General features: G+C 38.8%; 1 protein-coding gene across 13 annotated transcripts in view; it reads left to right on the top strand.

Annotated features, from left to right (window-relative positions):
- The window catches only part of FABP6 (fatty acid binding protein 6), a 39,100-nt gene extending 16,580 nt beyond the window's left edge, over positions 1–22,520 (top strand). For 3 of the 13 annotated variants that reach the window (XM_090151036.1, XM_031598054.2, XM_090151037.1), the window contains 4 exons: positions 18,108–18,212; positions 18,913–19,088; positions 20,214–20,303; positions 21,259–22,519. In XM_090151036.1, coding sequence (XP_090007162.1) covers positions 18,146–18,212; positions 18,913–19,088; positions 20,214–20,303; positions 21,259–21,312 — 387 coding nt within the window. In that variant the 5' untranslated portion in view covers positions 18,108–18,145 and the 3' untranslated portion in view covers positions 21,313–22,519. Of the gene's footprint in view, positions 1–1,899; positions 1,981–8,178; positions 8,263–15,903; positions 15,978–18,107; positions 18,213–18,912; positions 19,089–20,213; positions 20,304–21,258 lie in introns of those variants that run through there. The other 10 variants (XM_090151039.1, XM_090151031.1, XM_090151038.1 and 7 more) reach the window with 7 other exon arrangements.
- Positions 22,521–23,134: the final 614 nt, after the last annotated feature.

Genomic DNA, 23,134 nt, shown 5'->3' with positions numbered 1-23,134 from the left:
AAGTGATACATTTCTGTAGCAAAAAGAGTGTGGTGAATCATTCAACACAATATAGGTATATGTCTGTGTCCTAGAACAAGAACAAAATGTCAGACACAACAGGACTAATCAGAGAAAAAAAAAAAAGGACTTATTTTCACTCTCTTAGCCTAGAAACTGTGAAACTACAATACATTTTAATGTAGCATTTTTGTACTACTTAGAAGATTTGTGGTAACAAGTATTTGTCAGCTTGACTGCTTTTGAGTATCACAGTCTTTGATATCTCTGTTCAGGTAAAATGCGTGGTAATTTCAAGAGGAGTTTGACAGGCAAAGAACTGACCAAGTACCCAGTAAAGCCCTCGAAATTTTGCCCTGTGTTTTTCACCTGCTCTACAGGGTACTCACAGGTGTAGAATAGACTTTGCAACTATTGTATATGAGTGTTTTAAGTTCTTGTGCAGGTCACTCTGTTAAAATAACAGTGATGGATATCAGTGATAGAGTGGAGTCTCAGCAAGTTTGCTGATGACACCAAGCTGAGTTGTGCAGCTGATATGAGGAAAGGAAGGGATACCATCCAGAAGGACCTGGACAAGCTTGAGAAGTGAGCCCACAAGAACCTAATGAGGTTCAACAAGACCAAGTGTAAGGTGTTGCTTTAGAGTCAGGGCAGTCACAAATGCATGCAGACTGAGAGAAGAATTCATTGAGAACAGCCCTGCAGAGAAGGACCTGGGGTCCTGGTGGACTAAAAGCTTGATGTGAGCCAGCAGTGTGCACTTGCAGCCAAGGCCAACAGTATCTTGGGCTGCATCAACAGAGGGGTGGCAGCAAGGTGAGGGAAGGGATTGTCCCCTTCTACTCTGCCCTCACTATGCTGCATCTGTGGTACTGCATCCAGGCCTCGGGGCCCCAGAGCAAGATGTGGAGCTGTTGGAGTGGGTTCAGAGGAGGGCCACAGAAATGCTTGAAGGGCTGGAGCACCTCTTCTGTGGAGAAGGTTTGAGGGACCTGGGCTTGTTTAGCTTAGAGAGTCAGGAAGACCTCATTGTGCCTTCTACAAAGCTCCTTAAAAGGAGCTTATGAACAGGAGGGGGACTGACTTTTTTACAGTCTGATGCTGTGTTGTGGTTTGGTTATCATGAGTGACAGGACACAGTGATAGGACGAGGGGAGAATGCCCAGAGAAGCTGTGGATTCCCCAACCTTGGAGGTGCCCAAGGCCAGGTTGCATGGGGCTGTGAGTAACCTCATCTGGTGAGTGGCAACCAGCCCATGGCAGGAGGAGGTTGGGACGAGGTGGTCTTTAGAGTCCCTTCTAACCCAAGCCATTCTGTGATTCTATTTTATAATTCGGAATGGTGATTGCTGTCTTAATATCATGTAATTAAGGAAATTTGCTGCTTTCTCTCTATTTCTTTCTATCATGGATTAAAATTTGAAAGTAAATATGTATGAATTTCTAAAATTTTTATCTCTGTGGTACAAGTGATTTTTTTCTTCAATTTTAAGGTGTTTTTTTCTCCATGGCAAAAGTTGAGTATAAGAGAGCTTCATGATAGCCTTTATGTTTTTCCCTCAGAATAAAATCAAACTGGCTGATTGATGCAGGCTTAGACCAGTGATAGACCAAATAAATACTGCTTTCTGTTTGCACTGGAAGCCAGGAATTCCTTGTCATTTCAGTAGGAAGATCACAGTTATGATTTGACTATAGTATTTCTACATTAATCTTACTTGGATTCTAACTTCTGAAGTCACCCAAAGTGAGTCAGATCTGGTGAAGCCAGAATAAGCTCTCAAACCAATCTCAATTGATGGAAAATATGAGTCAATTCAGAGACTTAAGCAAGTAAAACCAGTCATAGGCATAAAACAGCCATCAAAATGTCTATGATTCAATGGGAGAGAAGGTCCACCCAGTGAATCAAAACTGAATTGAAAGTGAATTTCAGATCTTTTCCATCAGTAGAGCTGAGGAATATCCAGAAGAGAGGTACGAGAGCCATGAATGGGGAGGAGAAATTGACAGATATTTATGTTGTGTGATTGCTCTTGGATTAACATAAAGCAAAACACCTGGAAAGGAATAGGTTTGGCCTGTGACTTGAACGCTTTTAGGGAGGGAATAGGAGAAGTAAATAACACCATGGAAGTAGGCAGAGGACTCCACACTCTGAAGTCAGATGATGATGTCCTGGCACATCTTATAGTGGCAACCCATGTGGCGTGTTCGTTAACACTGATGCCAACTGTATCAGCCTGGGTGCACATATTGCAATTAATAACTGTGCTTTCTCAATAGTTCTGGGAAAATCTGTGCTACTGTCATATACCACAGAGAATAGTTTCTATTTTGCACAAGCTGCTGTTGGCTGTGGGAAAGCAACTTTTGCAGAGACTTAGAATGTGAGACTTAATATTATATAGCTACCCATCAAATGTTATTTTTTAATTTGCTTTGTTTTTTGATAGTAGTAATTCGCTGCTGTTCATGATCACAGGCAAAATACAATGCAAGTGCAGAGTCAAGAAGTGCTGCTACACTAGAGTTGGCTCTGTAAGCATGGCTACAAAATTTGATGAAAATTCCTTATATAAAAACAGGACCTCAGTGATCGTTTTAATTTTCGGTTAGGTCCATATGAAGACAAAATCCTTTTCTGCTAGTTCTTTTCTCCTCATTTGTAGCTTATCGCTTCTGCTTCATTGCTGCAGTGTTCTTTGCTAATGCAGTAAATCTGGAGACCTAATGGTGCACAAGCCCCTTTGAGGACAGCACTGACTTTTAAAATATTCATTTCTATGCGGATCAGGGATATCCCAGTCTGGCTGTAATCAGGGAAAGAAGGAAGGAGACAAATAATCACTGCATATGACTGTTTAGGGAGCAATTTGTCAAAAAAACAGTCAGCAGCAAAGGTGGATACGAGCTGGCGTTGCACCCCCAAGCACAAGTAAGAGTGATGTGGGCTTGCTTGATACTCATAATGGTATAATTGCTTCTTTCTATTCCTTCATCCTCTAGCCAGCTGCTGCTGCTCCCCTACTATGCTGAAATGCCTGTTGTTTCTAACTGCTGAGTAATGTAGGGCTAGTGAAAGGTGCCAGACTGACAGCAGTGGGATCTGCTCTGCTTCATGTTCAGACAGCAGCTACAGCCTGAGCCCTGACAGAGCCCCTTGCTGCAGGGGGGAGGTTCAGCCCTGACCTACAGGGGCAAATCACAAGGCAGGGGATCCTACTGGACTGTTCAGTTCTTGGTGATTTTTGTTTGTCAGAATGCCAGCCGTGGAGTGAATTGCGTGTTCTGGAAAAGCAGCATGTCTGTACTTCCAGCCAGAGACCGGTTCATAGCCTGAGTTATTCCAGATGGAATAGACCTTTGTGCCATGAAATGGGCTTTCAGTGAGTCTCCAGCCACTGGGAGTTGAACTGACTATGAAATTTATCTCATCTAGGCTTAATGAACAGTCGTCAGGTAGTAATGATCCTACCAATCTTGATTTAAATAGCTAAGGTTGAATTCCTTATCCCTAGAGTAATTATTTGTGCCGTTCAAACCTCATCAAACTATCTTGGTGGAAGTGATTTAAGCTAGCACGCTGTTCTGCGTGTTGGCTGGCAGCTAAGGGAATGGTGGATCAATTATTGTTGCTCGCTGGTAAAGCATTAGGTACCAGGAACTTCCTGGTGTGCATCAATTCTTGCAAGCAGATGTGTAACTCTGGGCTTTCTCTTTTAATGCTTCAGGATAGCAATACAGCAAGAGTGTGTCTGTCAGTGCCACATCCTGCATGTAAACTCTGTAGGTTTTTTTGAGAGATATTTGAACATTCATTTTATAATGGAGAAAACAAATAGACATGTATAGAATCATGTCTGACTTGGTGTGAGGAAAATAAAACAGAGGCCACAGCAACTCCAGAGCTGGCTCAGCCAAGCAATGTCACATAAAAAATTAAAGAAAGAGGGCTTTATTTGGATCATGTCTGTATGTAGGTCACAATAACTTAAGAGAAAGCACTGAGCAGACAAAAAGCTTTCAAAAAAAAAAAATCCCATTATTGTAGGAGAAGGGATCTTTCTCAAACAGATGAACTGAAAAATATTACTGAAAGAATTTCAGTAATCAATGCTTTTATCAGTTAGTCATGTTTCCACTCACCAGAGGCTGAGTTGAGGACCACCTGCACTGGTTGTGTTTTCAGCCTGTCTCTTGCTTGTGAGCTTTTCCAGCTCACTGCAGCAAGACACTGTGAAGCTGATTCAAGCCATTTCTCTTCCTGAATTGTTGTGCTTTGTTGACCCCATGTAAATCAAATCTAGCTTGATCATCCTTCCTGAGAAATAAAGAGGTAGGTACAAGTCAGCCTCTCCTACTTCGCACTGCGTCTCCTCGTGACAGCCTTACATTTCTGGTTTTCCTCAGTCCCTAATTACAAGATCTGAACAAAAACCTCTCCTGCTGCTCCCTGGTTTGTGAATATCACTGTGACCAACAGCCCGCTCTGGTGATTCTGTGCTTCTCTGCAAGAATTACTCCTTTATGCAGGGATCTACATAGTCAATGTGTTTTCTCTAAGCAATCTACTTTTGAACCTAGAGAAGCCTGAAGAGGGAAAGGAAAGCAGATCTGCTATCTAGCCCTGCGGCCAACCTCTATGCAAGCACCAGAATAACAGCGTGTAGCAATAATGAAATAAGCATTTCTTTTAGGAGGAGAAACTGGAGGCAGTGATGCAGCTGTGAAGAGTTAGGGTGCAGAAGGGGTAAATGTGTCTGGCCAAAGAGCTCTTATTGACTCTTGGGTTACAAACGCTGTGTATACTGTGGGGGAGAAGAGTACACAAAGGTATAAGCTGGGCCTGGGAGTACAGATTGCTTGTTGAAAAGCTGTATTCGATTTTTGTCCAGCAGTGGAAAACAATCATTTTCGCTTGGCTTTAAAATCCATTTAGGTGCTTAGATTCTGTATCACAGTCCATTTATGTTTGATTAGTAAAGTTTAATTTTTTTTTTCTATGCTGGTGCAGCATAACAGCAACTAAAACTATACTTATAAGTGTTTCATTGCTGGTTGCAGTATTGTTCAGAGGGAGATAGACTCCCATTTTGGATTAGCTCTGACGTTTACCATGGAGTAGACTTCATTCCCCATCTTCTTTCCCACGTTCCTGTTGCACTTCTGCTTGGAGCAACTCTAATTCATCTATTATGGAATTCACTTTTTTCCTCTAACCCACCTGCCAAAATGAAAGTCATGAAATACTTAATGCTGGTATGTAAAAACATCACAGTAAACTCTAGGGAGATTAATAGAGCAGGATGAATTATATTCTCTCTTCAAACAGTTGTTTCAGCCTGCCTGTTTTACCAGCTCCAGAATACAACAGGATAGTGGCTTACATCTAGCATACCCTTGGAAACTATCCCTTAGTCACAGCAGCTTACAAGATAGACTCAACTATTGTGGGAGACAGTGAGAGCTCATTTTCAGGTGTGCAAAGTAATAGTGAATCCACGTGCCCTACTCTATGACCTTGGGAATTATTTGTGAAGGTAACTGACAGCTTGAAGAAAAAGTGTATTAAAACTGTAAAGAATTAGTCATTAATAATCACAAATGTATTTAAATTCATGTTTAAAGGCTTGAGATTTATATTTAATTCCTCAAGGACAGATCTTGCAACTCAAATCAGTATCAGAATGTCTTTAACACACTCAGCATTAGCAAGTCAGCAAAGATTTCTATGCTGTAGCCTGACACAAGTTGTAACCAACCTTGTAAGCTACAGATTTATTTTTGCACAGAAGTCCATCTGAAGCCTATTTGAATGTTTATTCAGCTAAGGAGCAGAATTAAGCCTTCTCGCTAGATGGCAGTGTGATTCAGACTTCTCTATCTGATTGCTGGAGGCTGCTCTGAAGGGCTGTGCCTTCTGTGAAGGAAAGGTTCAGAAATGTTAGTTTTAGAGCCACTTCAGCGTGCTCACTGGGGAGTCCCAAGGATTACCCGGGGTGCCAGAAATGTGCATTCTCGGGGGATCCAACTGGTTTGTAAACTTAAAGCAAATGTTATCAATGCAGTTTCTGTCTGAGGAAACAAGATGTTTGCAGAGATGACTTTCTCCAATCACTGTGTATAGATTCTTAAGCATCCTAAGAACAGTAACTGATCTGTATGTGGTACCAAACTGTGCCATTCAGAAATGCAAATTCAGGTTAAAAATGAAGTTTTAAAAAATAAGCAATTTTCTTTGTATGCCCTACTGATCTCTCATGGTGTAGGAGGAAAATGGATATAAACTGTTGTATGGCATTATGAGATGAAGTTTGGATTTTCAAGTATATTCCAGATTTTCCTTTTGATCCCAAAAGGAAATATTAGAATAATAGTACTTATTCCAGGATTTAAGATAAAAATCACAGTCGTTAACAACATGGTCTCATTTTCCTAGCTTTACATCAGCATTGTTTAACTAATACCAGCATACTATTGCTGCCCAATTCCACAGTAAATGGAGCCAAGATAAACCTACTGGAAGAGGAACATTGCAATCTAGATCTAATATAAGCAGCTGATAGAAAAAGCAAATGGCGAAGAATGGCATTTTTGGAGAAGGTGAGGTAATGGCATGCCATGTATGTGTTTTCCCTGCTACAAAAGCACATTTATTTTCTGTGCTAAATGTGTATCTAAACAAATATAAATAATTTCAAACTTTTGGTAAAATATTCAGCAAGATATTACAGTGTATCAGAAGGTCAAAGCAAAGCTGAAGCCCAAAAAAGTACTTATAAGCAAAGAAAAAGATGGCTTTTGTTGTACTTCTAGAAGAGAAATGTGTCCTTCTCTGTATTTTTCTTGCACCATTAACCTGCATAAGTACTTTTAGTTCAGCACATCATAAATGCTGTGAGAGTAAGAAAAATACACTTGAATATTGGTTTCCCTTGTCTGGCTTTGAGATTCTTTATTTTAAACCAAAATCCCTTTTTTGCCAGGTCTTTAGGGGCAGCAAATAGCTTATTGCTGTCCAGATTGCAGCAGATAGCTGTCTGTTCCATCTAACTCTTAAGGTGAGCTGCAGGAGCTGGGAATTGAGGAGAAGCTTGAGAAGTGCAGAAAATGAGAGGGATGAAGTAAACATGATTTTAAAATACAAAGAATATCAACTGCAAAACAGGTCTGCCTTTATATCTAATTTTAATGTTGATTTTAATAGAGATTCAGAAACTTCAGCTGAAAGAATCCTTTGGAGCAGCAGAATGGAGCTGCTCCTGGGGCTCATGTGCACAGTGAAAGCAGCAGTGCAATAGGTGGAGGTTAATACATTCCAGGAAAATCAATGGAGATAAAGGGCAATGTGCTGGAGAAATGGTTATACCCAAAAGATGGAGGGATGTCTAGTGTTGTGACAGACAGCAGAGGATCAGAATTTCTGCCTATTAATCCCATCTCTTATGACCTGGGGCAAACAAAGTAATCTGTATTTAAAATGCAACACTACTGCTTTAAAAATGAAGGGCTGGGGATCAGCAGTCTGGAAAGCAGGATGCATAATAAAGTATGCTGTGTTTATTCCATGCATGCTGAACTCTGGGTAACCCTTGCAGCATGGAAGTTCCCCTGACAGGCCGAGTGGGGAATTTGGCCTTTCTTTAGCTCAGCTGCTTTGTGTTTGCTTCAGTAACTATTGATGATCCAGATACAGAGATGTTGAAGTTACAGAAGTAAAGACACATGAAAATAAGGAAGATGTGAAACTAAGTATGATAAGGACATGGGGGGGGGGCAGAGAGGTTTGATTTTGGGACCTATAAAATGAATGCATATTTTTAAATGTGGCATTGTCTCACTGGAGCTTCAAATTAGCCTCTTGCTCAGCACCCCATTGATAGCCTGCATTTTCCATGACAGATATCATGGAATAAACTCTGCAGTGTATAAAAGAAAAAGCTCTGGGTGTCCTGAGCTTGGAGGAAAAGATGAAGGAAAGGGACTAGGACTGTTATGTAGGTACAATAATTAAAATGGCACTTGTATATAAATCACTGATGGATTTGAAATCAAACATTTCACCCATTTTAAAAATGCTTTTGTTTTAAAGCAAAGCAAAATAAATGCTGTTTGGAATTTAAATAATAATAATAATAATCTAATAATAATCCAGTTTTATGTAGGTTCTTCTACGTATGATTTGTACAAGCTTGCATGTAATGTAACCGAGCATCTTCACTTTGTGACAAGGGTTTTCTAAGGATGCAGCTTTAGGTAAGTGCTCTGTAACACTACATTGGCCGTGGGTGTGGGAGCAATTTAGACTACACTGAGTGCTTGTGTTATGTCAGACCCTTTCATGTCTCTTTGGATTGCTGTCCCTCTTTCAACATGGTGATCCTTTACAGTAGGAGAAAGAGAAGGAAAAGACAGAAGCTCCTACTGTCTTTGTTCTTCCTTGAAACACCACTTAAAATTAATACCTCTTTCTCTAAACAGTAGAAATCTGAAACAGACACAAATATAAAAGTCAGATGTGCTTGTGCTTTAAAATGTGGTCTCTTTTAAAAAATTGCCTTACTGAGGCAAATTCATCTTCTGTATTAAGTAAATGTGACATGAAGTAGAGCTAATGGAGATGGAGTTCTGTGAAATGCTGAACGTATCTCCAGTTCCTGTTAGATTCTTAATTAACACAAGGAAATATTTCATATTGCAAGGCTGACTGATAGTCCTCTTGTATTAATTAGATGATGATCTTCAAACAACAAGCAATATTTCCTTTCTTATTAACCAAAGGTTGCATAGTAGTAGCCTAAGCCAACAATGTGAGTGAAATTGAGAAAGGCCAAATTGTGATTTTCACTTTTTAAGAACTCTGAGCTCTCTATGCTCATTTTACTAATTTATAGGCTTAAAAAATCCATCCTCTGTACAGCAGGTAGCACTTAAACTGATTTATTATAACATTTGTGAAGAAACAGAAAAGCTCTTAGCAGAAATCCTACAGAAATAACAAGTTAAATCATGGTTTTATATATTGGTTATTATTGACTTCAGTAAACCTAAAGGCAAGCTCTGAGCTGCATTTCTCCAAGAAAACCCAAACCAACATGGAAAAAGTCATTGGCTCCTGTATCTCCGAGGTGGCACGTGCTGCTTACTGGTGTGCAGCTGTAGGGAACTACAGGACAGAAGGAAAAGAAGCAAATCTGTTCAGTGCATGTGAAAATGCAGGAGGTCTCAGACTGACATCAGAAAATTGCTCAGCTCTCGTGAGAGGCGTGCTGCCAGCAGTCTCTGCTGAACTTGTCTGTACTGCAGAAGCAGGGAATGTCTGTGCAACATCCAAGTCCTGGTTTCATCCCATGTTTATCCCGTTGCCTTCTAAGGCTCATTTGTATACATTTCTAGTGTGATTGCATGGGTTTTGTAGGTAAATGATAAGAATGAAAACAGAAGAATTCTAGGGTGTGGTTGCTGCCTTCAAAACACACTGTGGCTAAGGGGCGATTTAAATGTGGGGGTGGTAGGTGTCAATGACAGCCTATTGCAGAAACAAGCATTCAGTGGCCCTCCCTGCCAGCAGGTACTGCTAATGTTAACTGCAAGCTCAGGGCATGTTCATTTCATATTGAGTTTCAGCCCTTTTTCTCCTTTTGGTGGTGAATTGAGGATTGCTTAGAAGGCCGCAGTCATGTGACAGGGCTCCAAATGAGGCCGTTACCTTGAAAATAAGCTCCCACTTGAAGCTACATTGTCCTGATGAGTCATTGAGTAATATCACATAGATACTATCAAGTAATAAAATCTTTATAATGCATCACGTGGGCTATGTAGATAAAGGGGGCATGGCTATTATTTTTTTGTCAGAAAAATCAGATGGGATAATTGTAATGATTCCTGTCTTTAGAGAGGTCAGACAGGAATTTTTTTAACCATAGCTGCATTAGGGATTTCTGGTTTGTATATATATGCAGAACAAATAGATAGAGGTAGCATCTTTAAGTCAGTTGGCTTTCACCAGGAAACTGTAAATAAGGCTGTATTCATAGAATCGTAGAATCCTTTGAGTTGGAAGGGACCCTTAAAGGTCACCTCTCCTGCAGTGACACACACAGCTCAATCAGGTAGCTCAGAGCCCCTCCCAGCCTGACCTCAATTTTCATCTTCTGTTTACCAGCTTATTAAAAATTCTTTTTATTGGGCTAAAACTCCTGGAGTTCAGAATGTTTCATAGTGACTTTTAGTCATAATATGGTAATTTGGAGGGATCTTAACAAGTTTGTGTGAGCCAAACTGATAGCCAAAATTATTTTTTTATTATGCACTTTCAGATTGTCTGTCTCAAAAGTGGCATAACAAAGACATTTGAGTCTTCCACGGTGGTCCAAGATAGCTTCCTACTTCTGCTCTCAGCTCCCATTACCCATTGTTTTGGGGGTAATTGATAAAATCAGCCTAAGAGAACTAATTAAAGGGAAGAATCCTGAAGAAAGGAAGGAACAAATTCAGAAAGTGTTGCCAATGTCAGTCATGGTCTGAAACTAAAATATTTTAGTATGTATCATAATGACCTTATATTATAAGATGGGTAATGTACTAGTGAAACTTGTTGAGCTGGAAAATGTTCTGGGTCCTAATCACCTCTGTTCCAAAAAGGTTATCTGAAATCAGGGGAAGTGGAGAGGAATACTGAGGTGATAAGAGTAAGAAGTCTGTACCTTCAGAAGTGTCAGAGTTTGGTGTGGCTCAACCTGATTGCTTTAATTTAACAGAAAAGGTGCTCTCTAAAGCACTTTGGAGGTAAACTTAGGAAAGGAAGTGGTACTTAAGAGAAAGGGTAATGCTGGCACAAATACAAACATGTTTAGAACAAATATGAATTGATTTAAACTAGAAATTAAAAGAAAAATGTTACATACCAGAGAGTAAACTGCCTGCTTAAATAGCAAAGACAAACACTTCTTAGAATGCTGTAAATTCTAAGAGGCTGACATAATTACAGGTATCCCTCCCAGTTCTTTGTTCTGATTTAATTTACCTAGGTGGTGGATTCTGAACAGCCAGTGTGAAATACTAAGTGAAGAGAATCTGGGCCTTAAGATCACAGAAAAAAATTGTTCAATTGAGCTGAACTGGTCATATATCAATTGCTCAAATAGCGTGAACACAGTTCGGTTTTTGTCCTGTAGAGCCTAATTTACAATCATCAGTTTTGACTTTTTTCTTTTAATATGGATGATAAAGCATAACTCAGATCATGATTGCAGTGAGCATTTCTCAGGGGCAAAATCACCTTGTGCAGATATTCCCTTAGCTGCATGTGCCCTCCTCCATGCCAGTACTTCCACTATGCCAGTGCAGCTGTCGGTGTGGCCATCAGAGCACTGATCCATCTCTAAAGAACCTTTGTATTTATCTTTGTATTTTTAATTCAAACTAAGCCGTTCCTCTGGTTGCTATGTTACTGCATAAACTGTTGTGTCAGCACGAAGTAAGAGATAGCTCAAGAACAGCCACGATTTAAGCACTGCTGTCATGTCCTCAGGATGCTCTCAGTCACTGTGTGGTTTGCAGTCACCTCTTGGGCCACTGAAAGGGCCAATTGTTGGTGATGGCTGTGCCATTAGTCTCTCTCTCCTCTCTTGTACCTCCTGTTGTACTGTCAGTGTATGACCATACACTGGGACAGTTCAGAGAATGAAATCAGCTGAAAACTAGTGAAACCACCTGAAAACTACTCTTTATTTCTTTTTTCCTTTTTTTCCCCATAGATTTAGTTTTCTGCTATTCTACTTGTCCAAACCAGACATCAGTGCCATTGAGAAGATGCTCAGCAATGCCAGCCATGGTCAGCAGAACCAATCACTTTTTACAGAAGTTCTTGAGCCAGTTAATCAATCATTTTCTCTCTGGAAGATACATTTCTGGAAATCAAAGCAGACTAAAGGTTTTCCTGATATACTGCTTTGACTGAAAGAAAAAAAAATAAAAATGCAGGCTTCTTTTCAGGGACTCCCCAAAATACTTGATTTCTTAAGGGTCTGAGCCTTCATCCTCTGCAAATATTCCCATCTCTCAGCTTCTGGTAGGATCTTTTCTTGTTTTCTGTAGGCAGATTCAAACCTTCAGAATGTCACATCTAGAGCAAGGGCAAAGTCTCCACTAAGTCACCTGTAGAAGCCTTGTAGAGCTGGCCAGGGGATTGCTGTTAAATGGTTGGACTTTGTACAAGCTCTTCAATACTTCAACCACATCTTGTTGGTAATTACTTTTCTACACCGAGTGTCATGCTAAATGGATACTTAATAAGACAAAATTATAATACAACTCTCATGGAATTACACATTACATTAACACCAAATGTGTTCATTCTGAGTTCATTATGAATGATTACTCTGAATACCAAAGGAATTAATAATAATCATTAGCCATTTGCAGTGGAGGGCTGTTGAATTGCTGTTGAATACAGCTGTATTAAGAATTTACAAGTTTTCCTGATCAAGTTTCATTCTGAAAGAATCATTAAGAGTAAGTTTCTTTTCATTGGAGAGCTCCTGCTTTTATTCTGAGTCTGTACTCCTTGTTCAACTGCATTCCAGTTTTAAAAGCACTTCAAAGGCAGTCACTCAACCTTGTTCATTCACTAATGGAATTACTTTCCTTATCTCCGTTTTGTCTTTGAGCGCACATCAGTTGGCTTTATACAACACTTCTGAAAGGTTAATAAACTTTAAAGCATGTTGGGAGACATTCAAGGGCAGAGTAACTCCAACATGACAAAAAGAATGTAAAGGCGTTATATTTATGACTGTGTGGCAAGTAAATTCTGAAAGTAAAGATATCCTTGGCCTTTGATTTTGTTCCTGAGTTGTCCCTCCTGTTCCCACTAGCATTTGAAAACTCAGCTGTTTTGCATATCAGAGGTAACTGACTTGGGAGGCAGAGGGAATTAACTGCTTGCTTTAGATGAGCTTTTCCTTTCGGGTATCAGCTTTCATGAGAGTTTTACTTCTTTTGAAAACTTACTCATGCTAAACATCTACAGCAGCCACAGATTCAACTCGCATAATCCTAATAAACTAACATCCTAATAAACTAACATCCTAATAAACTAACATACATACAGCCTCTCTGTGTAACTTCTCATTGTAATTAATAGTTTGATTCTTTCCCAAAGTCCTGGCCGTTCAAATCCGAGGTTTGCTGTGTGCTGATGTTAGTTCGGTGATTCAGAAAAGTTTCTAAGATAGATGAGCTTGATTGTGAATGCATCTCTTGTGGTTTTTTGTTTTGGTTTGGATTTTTACTTTGTCAGACAAATTCAATGTAAAAAGCCTGTGTATACCACTTCCTTGCCTTCTGTCTGCTCTGTTTAAGCACACACACCCTTGTTTATGTTTCTGTGACAGTTGTATCTACTCAGATTTCATAGATGCCAATCTGTCGCAAATAACATTTACACATTAAGTTAGATTCATTAAATTGTTCTTGCTGAAGTTACAGCTTCACGTTAGACAATTCTGACTGAATTCAGGGCAGCCAGCATTTATCAGCATTTATCCTCTGACCTGTAACAATTCTATTAAATATATATGAGGCAGTCCTGCATGCTGTTGATTGCCAAGATAGCAATAAAATGTATTTGAAATGTATTTGTGTTTAAGCAAAGGCTAGCAACGTATGGCGTTTCAGTGATGCCATAATCCAGTGTTTAGGAAATCATCGTCCTTTAGAAATATGTCAGAAAATGAAACATGAAGATAATTGTTTGTGTGAAAATGATACAATTAATATGACTATTTTGAGGTGATTTTCTGGTTCAGGCAGAATTTTTCTTTGTTTGTTTTAAGCAGTCAGAGAATGAGACTGGGGTTTGATCTTGGATGTTCAGCTGTGGCACCAGGCTGGTTACAAACCCTGGTGTGCTGTAATGGAAGTCAGGGGCTTACATACATGAGGCAGGGCTCTGCAGGACGTGCTCCTCCCATGGCAGACAGGCCTTGGGAGCTGGCCGCCAGATGGCATGATCTTCTGTAGAATAATTTTTTGACTTCCATAAAAAACAGCTGTTTATTCCTCCACTGAAAATGATAGTGCCAGGTACAGTGAAGTTAATAAGGTTTTAAAAGTTGTTTTCAGCTTTTGCACCTGAAGCTTTTTATTCTTTTGTCTTTCTCCATTATAACTCCTGCACTGTGCCTTCCCTTTTCACCTTTGAATGTGAACAGGAAAACACCCTTTATTTTTCCATTGATCTTAGATATAGCTGTTAATTCAGTTGCATTTCAAATCAATTTTGTTAAGTAGAAGCATAACATACACAAGGATGCTTGCATCAGTGTGCAGGTACCTACACAGTAGTAGATGGAGTGGACTAAATACATAGTGAAGTCTTCATACTATGAAAAAGACATAGATGATTTTCTTTTCATTTATTCTTTTTTTAACTGGGTCATTCTGCACCATTTTGCTCAGTGCTCAGCCCTCCAAGGATGAAGCACTGCTGTAGAGGTATGCAGAAGTAACACTGAAAGCTCAGCTCTGAAGAGGCAAGAAAACCATGAATATTGTAAATATAATGTGAGGTCATTAAATGAATGCAGTTTTTAGCTGATAACGAAGAGAGAGGAACTTGATTAACTAACCTTAGCAGTTGTGAAAGTGACCATAATCTCATTAAAGTCAGAGGGTCTCCATCCCTTTATTCTTGGAATAAACATTATCCAGATTCACTATCTAAAAGTCTATGTAATGATATTCTGAATTTTCCAATACTCTCCTGAATTTTGTTAGTTTTTACAACAAAAAGACATCAATTAAAGAGAGAATTTATTTCAGAATGAGTGAACAGAAAATGGATGAAAATTCACGATGCACATTAAAAATTCCTCTGCAGAGACAGGTACAGAAATTTGCTCAAAACTTGTTCTAAACTGTTCTGATTCCAAACACCCGGACAGAATAAGCACAGTTACTAGCACCATGTAGTTTTATTTTCATTTAGATGTGGAGATTTGTAACATATGCTGCAGCTTGCATGTGTGGTATAGTGTACAACTCTTTGGAGGTGAATAAACTTAGAGTGACCCACCCAGTCAAGTAGCTGTTCACCTGTAATTCACTGTACTACATGCTGGCTCTGTGCCTCCCCCATTCCCAGTGCAGGCAAGCTCTACTGTTTTAGAGTTGTGTAGCTGTCAGCATTTTTATATCACATCACAAGATAATTATCAGTGTAATTTTAATCTTTATAAAGAGAGAGAATGTAAAAGCTCAAGTATTGTTCCTATAATCTGGTTATCTTCTTCCTGTTTGACAGAGCTGTACCATTTTCCTTATCCAGTATGATCTACCCTTCAAGGTCCATGTGGCATTACAGCACCAATGGCATTGGCCCCTAATAAGTTTAATGTAAACAGATGGGTTTATGGCTTGGGTTCATTTACCTTCTTCACAGAGTTATGTATGTCTCTCTGAAACATTGAGAGCAAGACAGGGGCCTTCATTACTGAGCTAACCTGAGACAGTGTCTATCAGTGGTCCCCAGTCCCAAAAAGCACAGTGGGTGCTGGACATTGGTCACCTTTTAGTATACAGAGCATGTAGAGCCATGAGCAGAGTGCATCATGATCCAGACACACAGCCAGCTGGGCAAGGCAGCAAGAAACACTTGCTCACAGCCCAGCAGTGGAACAACTGTAGAACTCCCTGGGTGACTGTGTGAAAGTAATTGATTGTCCAGAGCTCTCCTTGTCTGCTTCTAGTGACTTGTTTATTATAAGAATGTTTAAATTGAAGTGCCATTTCTTAGACGTGGGGTTTATGCACGGATTTAGGGTTTCTTGCTGCGTCATCCATTGCATACATTATATGCTCTGACAGGTCACTTCTTTTTTCTTTGTGTTTCAGCCTGCTCAAGTATGTAGTGGAGTTGATGATACCTTCCTGCAAATGATATTTTGGAATCTATGTTGGAGTGAATAGTAATTGCACTTGGTTTTTTGTTTGTTTTTTGTTTGTTTGTTTGTTTGCTTGTTTGTTTTGCCTCTATTAATGGCACAGTTGTAGCTTAACTGGTGCCTACTAAGCTTTACTATAGCAGTAAGAACAGAGGATTTTGTGCTTGCAACCACTTCATTGTTTTCTCTGCTGATGCCATGCTACTTCATCTACTCAGGACCTAAGAATCTGGGCCTAGCTGTTAGGGGAAATTTCTTTCTCAGCTATCTGCTCCTGCCCAAGCTTGAGATTGAGCTGAAGGAGTTGTAATTAAAAGAAAATGTGTCAAATGTAGTTTCAGAACAGACAGAATCCTTTGGCAGACACTTGAAAAGCAGCACGAAGGTAACACTAACTGCTAAGCAAGTTTCTGTTTCTTTCCTGAATCTTTTGAATTTGTAACTGATAAACACACACACACATATAAACAACAACAGAACAGTTAAGTACTTTTCTCCCACTCCCCTGTGTTTTGAATGCTGATTACAGAACAGGGAGAACATTCACTGAGGAAAGGTATATGGCTCCCTTCTATTTCAAGTGGGGAGACATCCTTTTAATTGCAAGCAGACAGCAGATGGTATGGCTTTTGTGGTGTCACGAACTCCAGCACAATACAGTCAGCCGCTGCACAGCGTGGTACGATTTAAAGCTGAGTGAACATGGGGGGAGTGAGGGGTTAGGGGTGGGAAGGCAATAATTCTGAGGACATTTGTTCCATTTTTATTTTACAAATTGACCATGATTTTTTTATGTTTCCCTTTTGTTCACTTTCTGCATCTGTTCTAGAAAGCTGCTTTCCCACCATGAGCACATGCCAAAACAAGTAGTTTTGAAAAAGTTGTTGTCAACTTCAAAAAACACACCTCTGTACCAAAGTTTTATATCTTCTTTTTAAGATGTAAGATTTTGAAGTTACTCTCTCAGACCTCAGAAGAGGAAGTAGGTGGGGGAGAAAAAACAGAAATAAATTTCCAAGTTGTAAACACAAGGCAAGATCTCTTCTAATCCATAGGTGTAATCTCTTACAAATCAATTTCTGGGGGCTTTTGCAGTCATAACATTCTTTTCCATCAGAAGTGCCCTTCGCACCTGATTCAGCCTTTCAACCCTCTGGCCAATGTATTGTTCTGGTATCCCTCTCAATTTGCCTCTATAAGGAAAAGTTTCAGAACTGCAAAGATTTTCCTAAGACAGGAGACGTTTTTCTATTCAAACCTCAGGTGCCTTGTGTATTCCAGTGCTATCACACTGTTAGTACATAAGTCCTTGGAAGGTTTTTGTTCAGATTGTTGGTCCGTGTCATTGGCCTGTGGAGCAATGCCAATGCACAGCAGCTGGGATTTCCTACCCTGCTCCTGGACGCATTCTAGATTATCCAATAAACTTTGAGCATCTTACACAAATCAGAACTCTAATTCTGCATTTCCCAAGTATGTATATGCTTCTAAAACGTTTGTACTTTGTGCAAACATTCACTAAGCAATATAAAGCACTATTTGTTTTCTGATGTTAAAAAAGATACGGGAACATGGTGCCATCTATCAACACATCCAATGTACTTTATATCCAAGTAATGTAATATATTTCACAATTCTTTTTTTTCATGAGGGGATAAGGAAGGTGGAGTAATTTACACAGAATTGGCCGTGTCTCAGCAGAATTACATAGGAATCAGTGCAGCTTGTTTCCTATGTTCATATGTTAACTAATACAAGATATGCTTCCAAATACAGCAGGATTGTGATCTAAGGACACTGCTTTGAAGACATTTTCTCTCTGTTTATCATAACTTATTTTACTATTGTTCTACTGTACCTGCAAAATCAATTGGATATTTAAAATAAATATGCATCACTTTCTTTCAATATGCACAAAACCTGAAACTCATCTTTTGCCCTTGATTTCTGCTGATCTCCAGATTAGTTGAGGATCTTTTATTGAATTATGACCTTCATTTTCATATAGGTCAATGGCATCCATGTTAATGACTCACTTAGATCATAAAAGTACATTTCCAAGGGGTGTGACTACAGTGGGCTGAACAGCTTGGTCTGGCTTATAAAAACAAGGTCCTCAGGCCATCTGCACTTACCCATTTTTCTTTGTTCCAGCAGCTATTCTGTTCTACCTGCCACATCCCCAAGGCAACATGGCGTTCGCAGGCAAATACGAATTTGAAAGTGATGAGAACTACGATGACTTTGTGAAGAAGATTGGTAAGTATATTTTGGGATGAGCCTTAAGGGTTTTAAATTAGCTAGAAATACTTGTTTAAGTAAAGCAATTTATTGAAACATGTTGAGATCAACAGGAGATAGAATTGTTTGGAGTGCTATACACTTCAGCAAGGAGAATCAGTTCTCATTCTTATTAAGAACAAGATTTTAAGTATGAAAATCTTGTCAGTTGTTTTATATTGGAGCAGGTTTCTGTGAAGCCTTTCAGAAAAATTGTGTAAGCCTGTGTTTGGATCACTCCTGGAAAATCTCTTAGGAACACTATGATCTGTGTCATAAACTCAGCACTTCTATTCCTCTGTTTAAAAAGCAAATGCAAATAATAAGTAGGTATGCACACCTGTATAGCAGAGGCACAAATTCGTTCACATGAAATTCCATGTATCTGCATGTGTAGCCTAAGTAAGAGATGCAGACATTTATATATTCCTTCTATCTGCACGTTTATTATGTATCATTCCTGAGGGAAAAGAAATCAAGACCAAAACCTATAGTTTTAGCAAATGCATCGATTGCCTTGTATTTTTCTTTGTATCGCTAATTTAAATAAAGAAACAAAAACACAAATCAGATACTCAGACATCAATGTCTGAGAACAAACATCCCAGTAGCGTGCTTTACTTCAAACACAGCTGATAAGACATTTGATTAGATAAACTGTATTTTTCTATTTATTAAGGTCTCCCTGCTGACAAGATCGAAATGGGAAGGAATTGCAAAATAGTCACCGAGGTGGTGCAGAATGGAAATGATTTCACCTGGACTCAGCATTTCCCAGGAGGACGCACCACAACTAATTCATTCACTATAGACAAGGAAGCAGACATGGAGACAATGGGTGGTAGAAAGTTCAAGGTATATTAATTTAGCCCTTGAGTTCTGTGCAGTCTCAGTTGTTGGGTTTTTTTAATACAGAGTGAAAATCAAACGTGTCTCAGGTACATCTTCCTTAATCTGTTACTTCATCTATCATAGCTTGGACATCATATATAATTTTTCCCTGTTTCTTGTTGTCCTAGCAAAATATCTAAATTTAGTACTGCATTTTGATGAGGGCTAGAGCTTCAAAACTATTAACTAGTAAAGAATGATGGAAAAGTGAAGAATATCTACTCTTGTCATGGCTCAAGCAATCTTAGTGCCCATTAAAAACCTAATGAGCTGGCTGCCAGTAGCTTGTTGTCCAGCACCATACAATGTGAAGATTGATATTCCTAGCTCATGGTCACTTTTCTGCTGTTTGCAGCCAGCTGTTTACTATCTAAGAATGGTATTTCAAAAGTAACTCATACAATTACACTTTTCATTTCACTGTTGTTACAATCAGAAAGGTCAATACGGTGGAAGGATGATACAGGAGTCTAGAAGCAAAGGGACTAGAGCAGATGGAATGGTGTTACAAAGAAAACGTGCTCACCTGTTTCTGAAGATCTTGGCTTGCAGGAAAGACTCCAGAAGGGAGGGATCTCCAGTCAGAAATCCTTCCCCAGTGGCATTCAGCCTTAAGTAAGGTCTAAGAGAGGTGCAGCCAGGCTGCAGCCCTTCCTATCACACAGCTGAACTGCCTTCACCTGTGCTCCCAGGGCTGACCAGGTCCTTTCCCCAGGTGCTCAATCAGTGGGTCAGTCTGTGACTTAACAGTTACCATAAAACTGTCAAAACAAAAGAACCACACAAAAAGTGTTGATGACTGAGAATGTAGTAAGATCATTTTTAGAGCTATGGATGAACAGTGTTTGTGACTTATTTGTAAGTATGACACTTAGAGGTATTGTTAGTTGAACATTTTTCTATTTAAATTGTGAATGTTTACATTTAGGAACTAAAGCACAAAGATTTTAGTCTTTTTGATGAATCTGTATATGTAAAAGACAAGTTTTTCTTCTTTTAAAGGAAAAACTTCAAACATGAAGTATACAGCATAACTGATAATAGAAATGCCAGTAAGCTTGGAGACCATTAAACCTCTGTCTATTACAGGCAACTGTTAAAATGGAAGGTGGGAAAATAGTAGCTGATTTTCCCAACTATCGTCACACTGCAGAGATTACTGGAGGAAAGCTTGTAGAGGTGAGTTCTCAAGTATCCAGATTATTTTATTTAGGACTGCAAGTCTTATTATTATTATTTAAGTTTTGAGTTCAAAAAAATACATTCAAATAAGTAAAGCAAAACAGTTTATTAACTTCCTCCTTCTTTTTAGATTACCTCTTAAAATTCTAATCCAAAATTCACAGAATAAACTTTTAGTTATATATTTTGTGTCTTGTATCATATACACAGATACACAATTTCATAGCTGTAAGAGACTGGAGTGTTCAGCTTGAGGTATTCCTGAGTTGCTATGTTTTTTATTGACTATATTCACAGTGCATATGCTTAAAGAATAGGAAATAATATGTAAAGTTTTTCACCTGCTACTTGAACTGTGTTTGTTTGTACAAAATGTCATTAACTTTATTTTTTTAAAATGTCATGTTGTAACTCCTCACAGCATTTCTGTAGGACCCCAGTCTATTTTTCAGTCTTACTCCTAGAACGAAAATGTTGAAAGAGCTTATATTATGAATACTGTCTTATTTTATCAGTGAAGTCATGTGGCAGTGGTAATCTTTATTTGATTCTCAAAAAGTCTTCCTGAGTTCTGGCTTGTGTTTGTGTCAGCTACATATGTCAATGTTTTAACTACGAGTAATAGTAACTTACAAGTAAATTACTCTGTCAGGCAGGAAAGGGTGCTCACCATCCCTGAAAGAGATGCTGTCACTCATTTATTGCTTTTGGAGAACAATCATCTGTCTAAAAACCTGATACCAACTTGGAGTTGGTGATAGCCAAGTCTACCACTGCAGTAATTCAGAGCAGACTAAACTATCTAGCTTACTGTTTGTATATGTTCTTCTAAAGGGTAAATCTGCTTCAGTAAATGGCAGGTTCTGTATGTAAGCTAATAGGTTTTTCCATTTGTGAGACTGAAGCTTTAAGAACCCTGTTCAACCAAGTTCTGGTGTGTTTTTTATTCCAGATTTCCACTTCTTCTGGAGTAGTCTACAAGAGAACCAGCAAAAAGATTGCTTAAAAAAAAAAAAAAAATCAGTCTTCTGGTACACTCAAAAATAAGCAGCAATACAAATAAAAATAATTCTGATCTAGTTTGCTCTCCCTTTCTCTTTGTTTTACAAATGTGAAGAATTGTTTTTCAGAGTAAAATTACTCTCACCACTGATACTTATTGACTTCCTAAAGAAACACTAACTGGCATTTATTTATACCGAAGCAACATCACTATTTCAGGATATAATAATAAATACTTGGCATATTCAATTGTTGTCCACCACATACTTAATGGAAGCTCCATTCAGCTTCTGTCTGGACATCAAAGTGTAAGACCTGAGGAACATCTATTGCTTTATCACTGATTCGAAGGCAGAAATTAGATCCACTTTCACACTGCTCTCATGGTTACTTTGTTCTCATCAATATCTCTTGTTGATCCAAATTCTTCAAGAATACTTGCAGGAAAAGTTGGAGTCTTACTTCTTCACCACAATCCACCACAAAGAACACGTGAAAATCTGTTTTCTTAAACACAGAAGGAATTTGATAAAACAGTTTTTGGATGCACTGTTCCAAGTAATTTCTGGCCAACATCTGGTCCACAAAGATTCCTCTTTTCAGACTTCCACTTTAAAGTCATTTTTTCCAGCTGTTATTCCTTCTGGATCCATCTAGCTGCTTGTTCTCACCCTCTGTTAATTAATAACAAGACAGGGCATGTGGCTTGTGTACACAAAAGTTCATTTTCTAATTTCTCTCTTGTTCATGACTGACAATCCCAATCATTTCACCTATCTTGCAGTAAAAAATGTCCTGAACTGCTTTTACCCTTTTCATCTTAATTGAGACTATTAATGTTTCCAATCTGCATTAGTTTACTTGAAATAGACTACACACAGCTTATGACCAGGTGTTGCTCAATTAATTACTTGTTTTGCATTGAAGGCAACACACAATGCTGAACCCCTAATTAGAAAAACATCTGTCAACTCCAAAACCTCCTCGATCTTAAAGGAGTCTTTTGGTAATGCAGCAAACAGATCTGCTGCTTTAACAAACCATTTCTTTCCAATTCAGCCTTTTCAGTCACATGGAAGGGGTATCACTCGTTTCCTCTTCCCTCAACAAGAACACTCCATTTACATTTCACACCCATCCCACCTCCCTGCAATATGGATGGGGTAGAAAGCAATACTAAGCATAAATCAAACAAATTAAAGCAAAAAAACAGAGAGCTGTGAAGTTGGCCCATAAAGGCAGGGCCTCTGGAGCACTTAGGCATTTTGCCACTTGCACAGATAGCTGCCTTAAAGCCTCGTGCTGTTGACCCTGCTGGATACTCCTTTGACAGACAGCAAATAACTAATTTCAATTTTTATCTTCCATTGATGCTAATTTTGCTTTTAAAGGGAAATAGAGCCATCAGAATTGGGCAATAAAGCTCTCATGTTGAACTTCATAATATTTGTGCAGGAAAGGCAAGCAACCCCTCTCACAATCATGCAGAATGACTGGAAATATCATTACTAGAAGCTTTCAATGAAATATGAACATTAAAATTGCAGAACTGCCTGCAACAGAGATAATGGAAAGCTGGACTTGAATGCCAGATTTTATATTCACCAGTAAATCAGCATCATTTTTATCAGAGTAAATAGGTTCCTATGAAGGTTGGAGTGGGTTAGGATAGAGGGGGTAAAACAGTTACTTTGATAACTTAATGAATCCAAGGATTTTCAATCATAAGAAAAAAAATGAAATGTCATCTGTAAACCAAATTAACATCACGTTTTAACTGATAAGTAATAATGAATTGGCAGTCATGAAAAAAATGGAACAATATA

The sequence above is a fragment of the Phasianus colchicus genome, chromosome 15, assembly GCF_987193195.1.
Source record: "Phasianus colchicus chromosome 15, bPhaCol1.hap1.1, whole genome shotgun sequence".
NCBI lineage: Eukaryota > Metazoa > Chordata > Aves > Galliformes > Phasianidae > Phasianus > Phasianus colchicus.
Note: the sequence above shows the minus strand (reverse complement) of the source record. Positions and strands in the feature narration are given on the sequence as shown.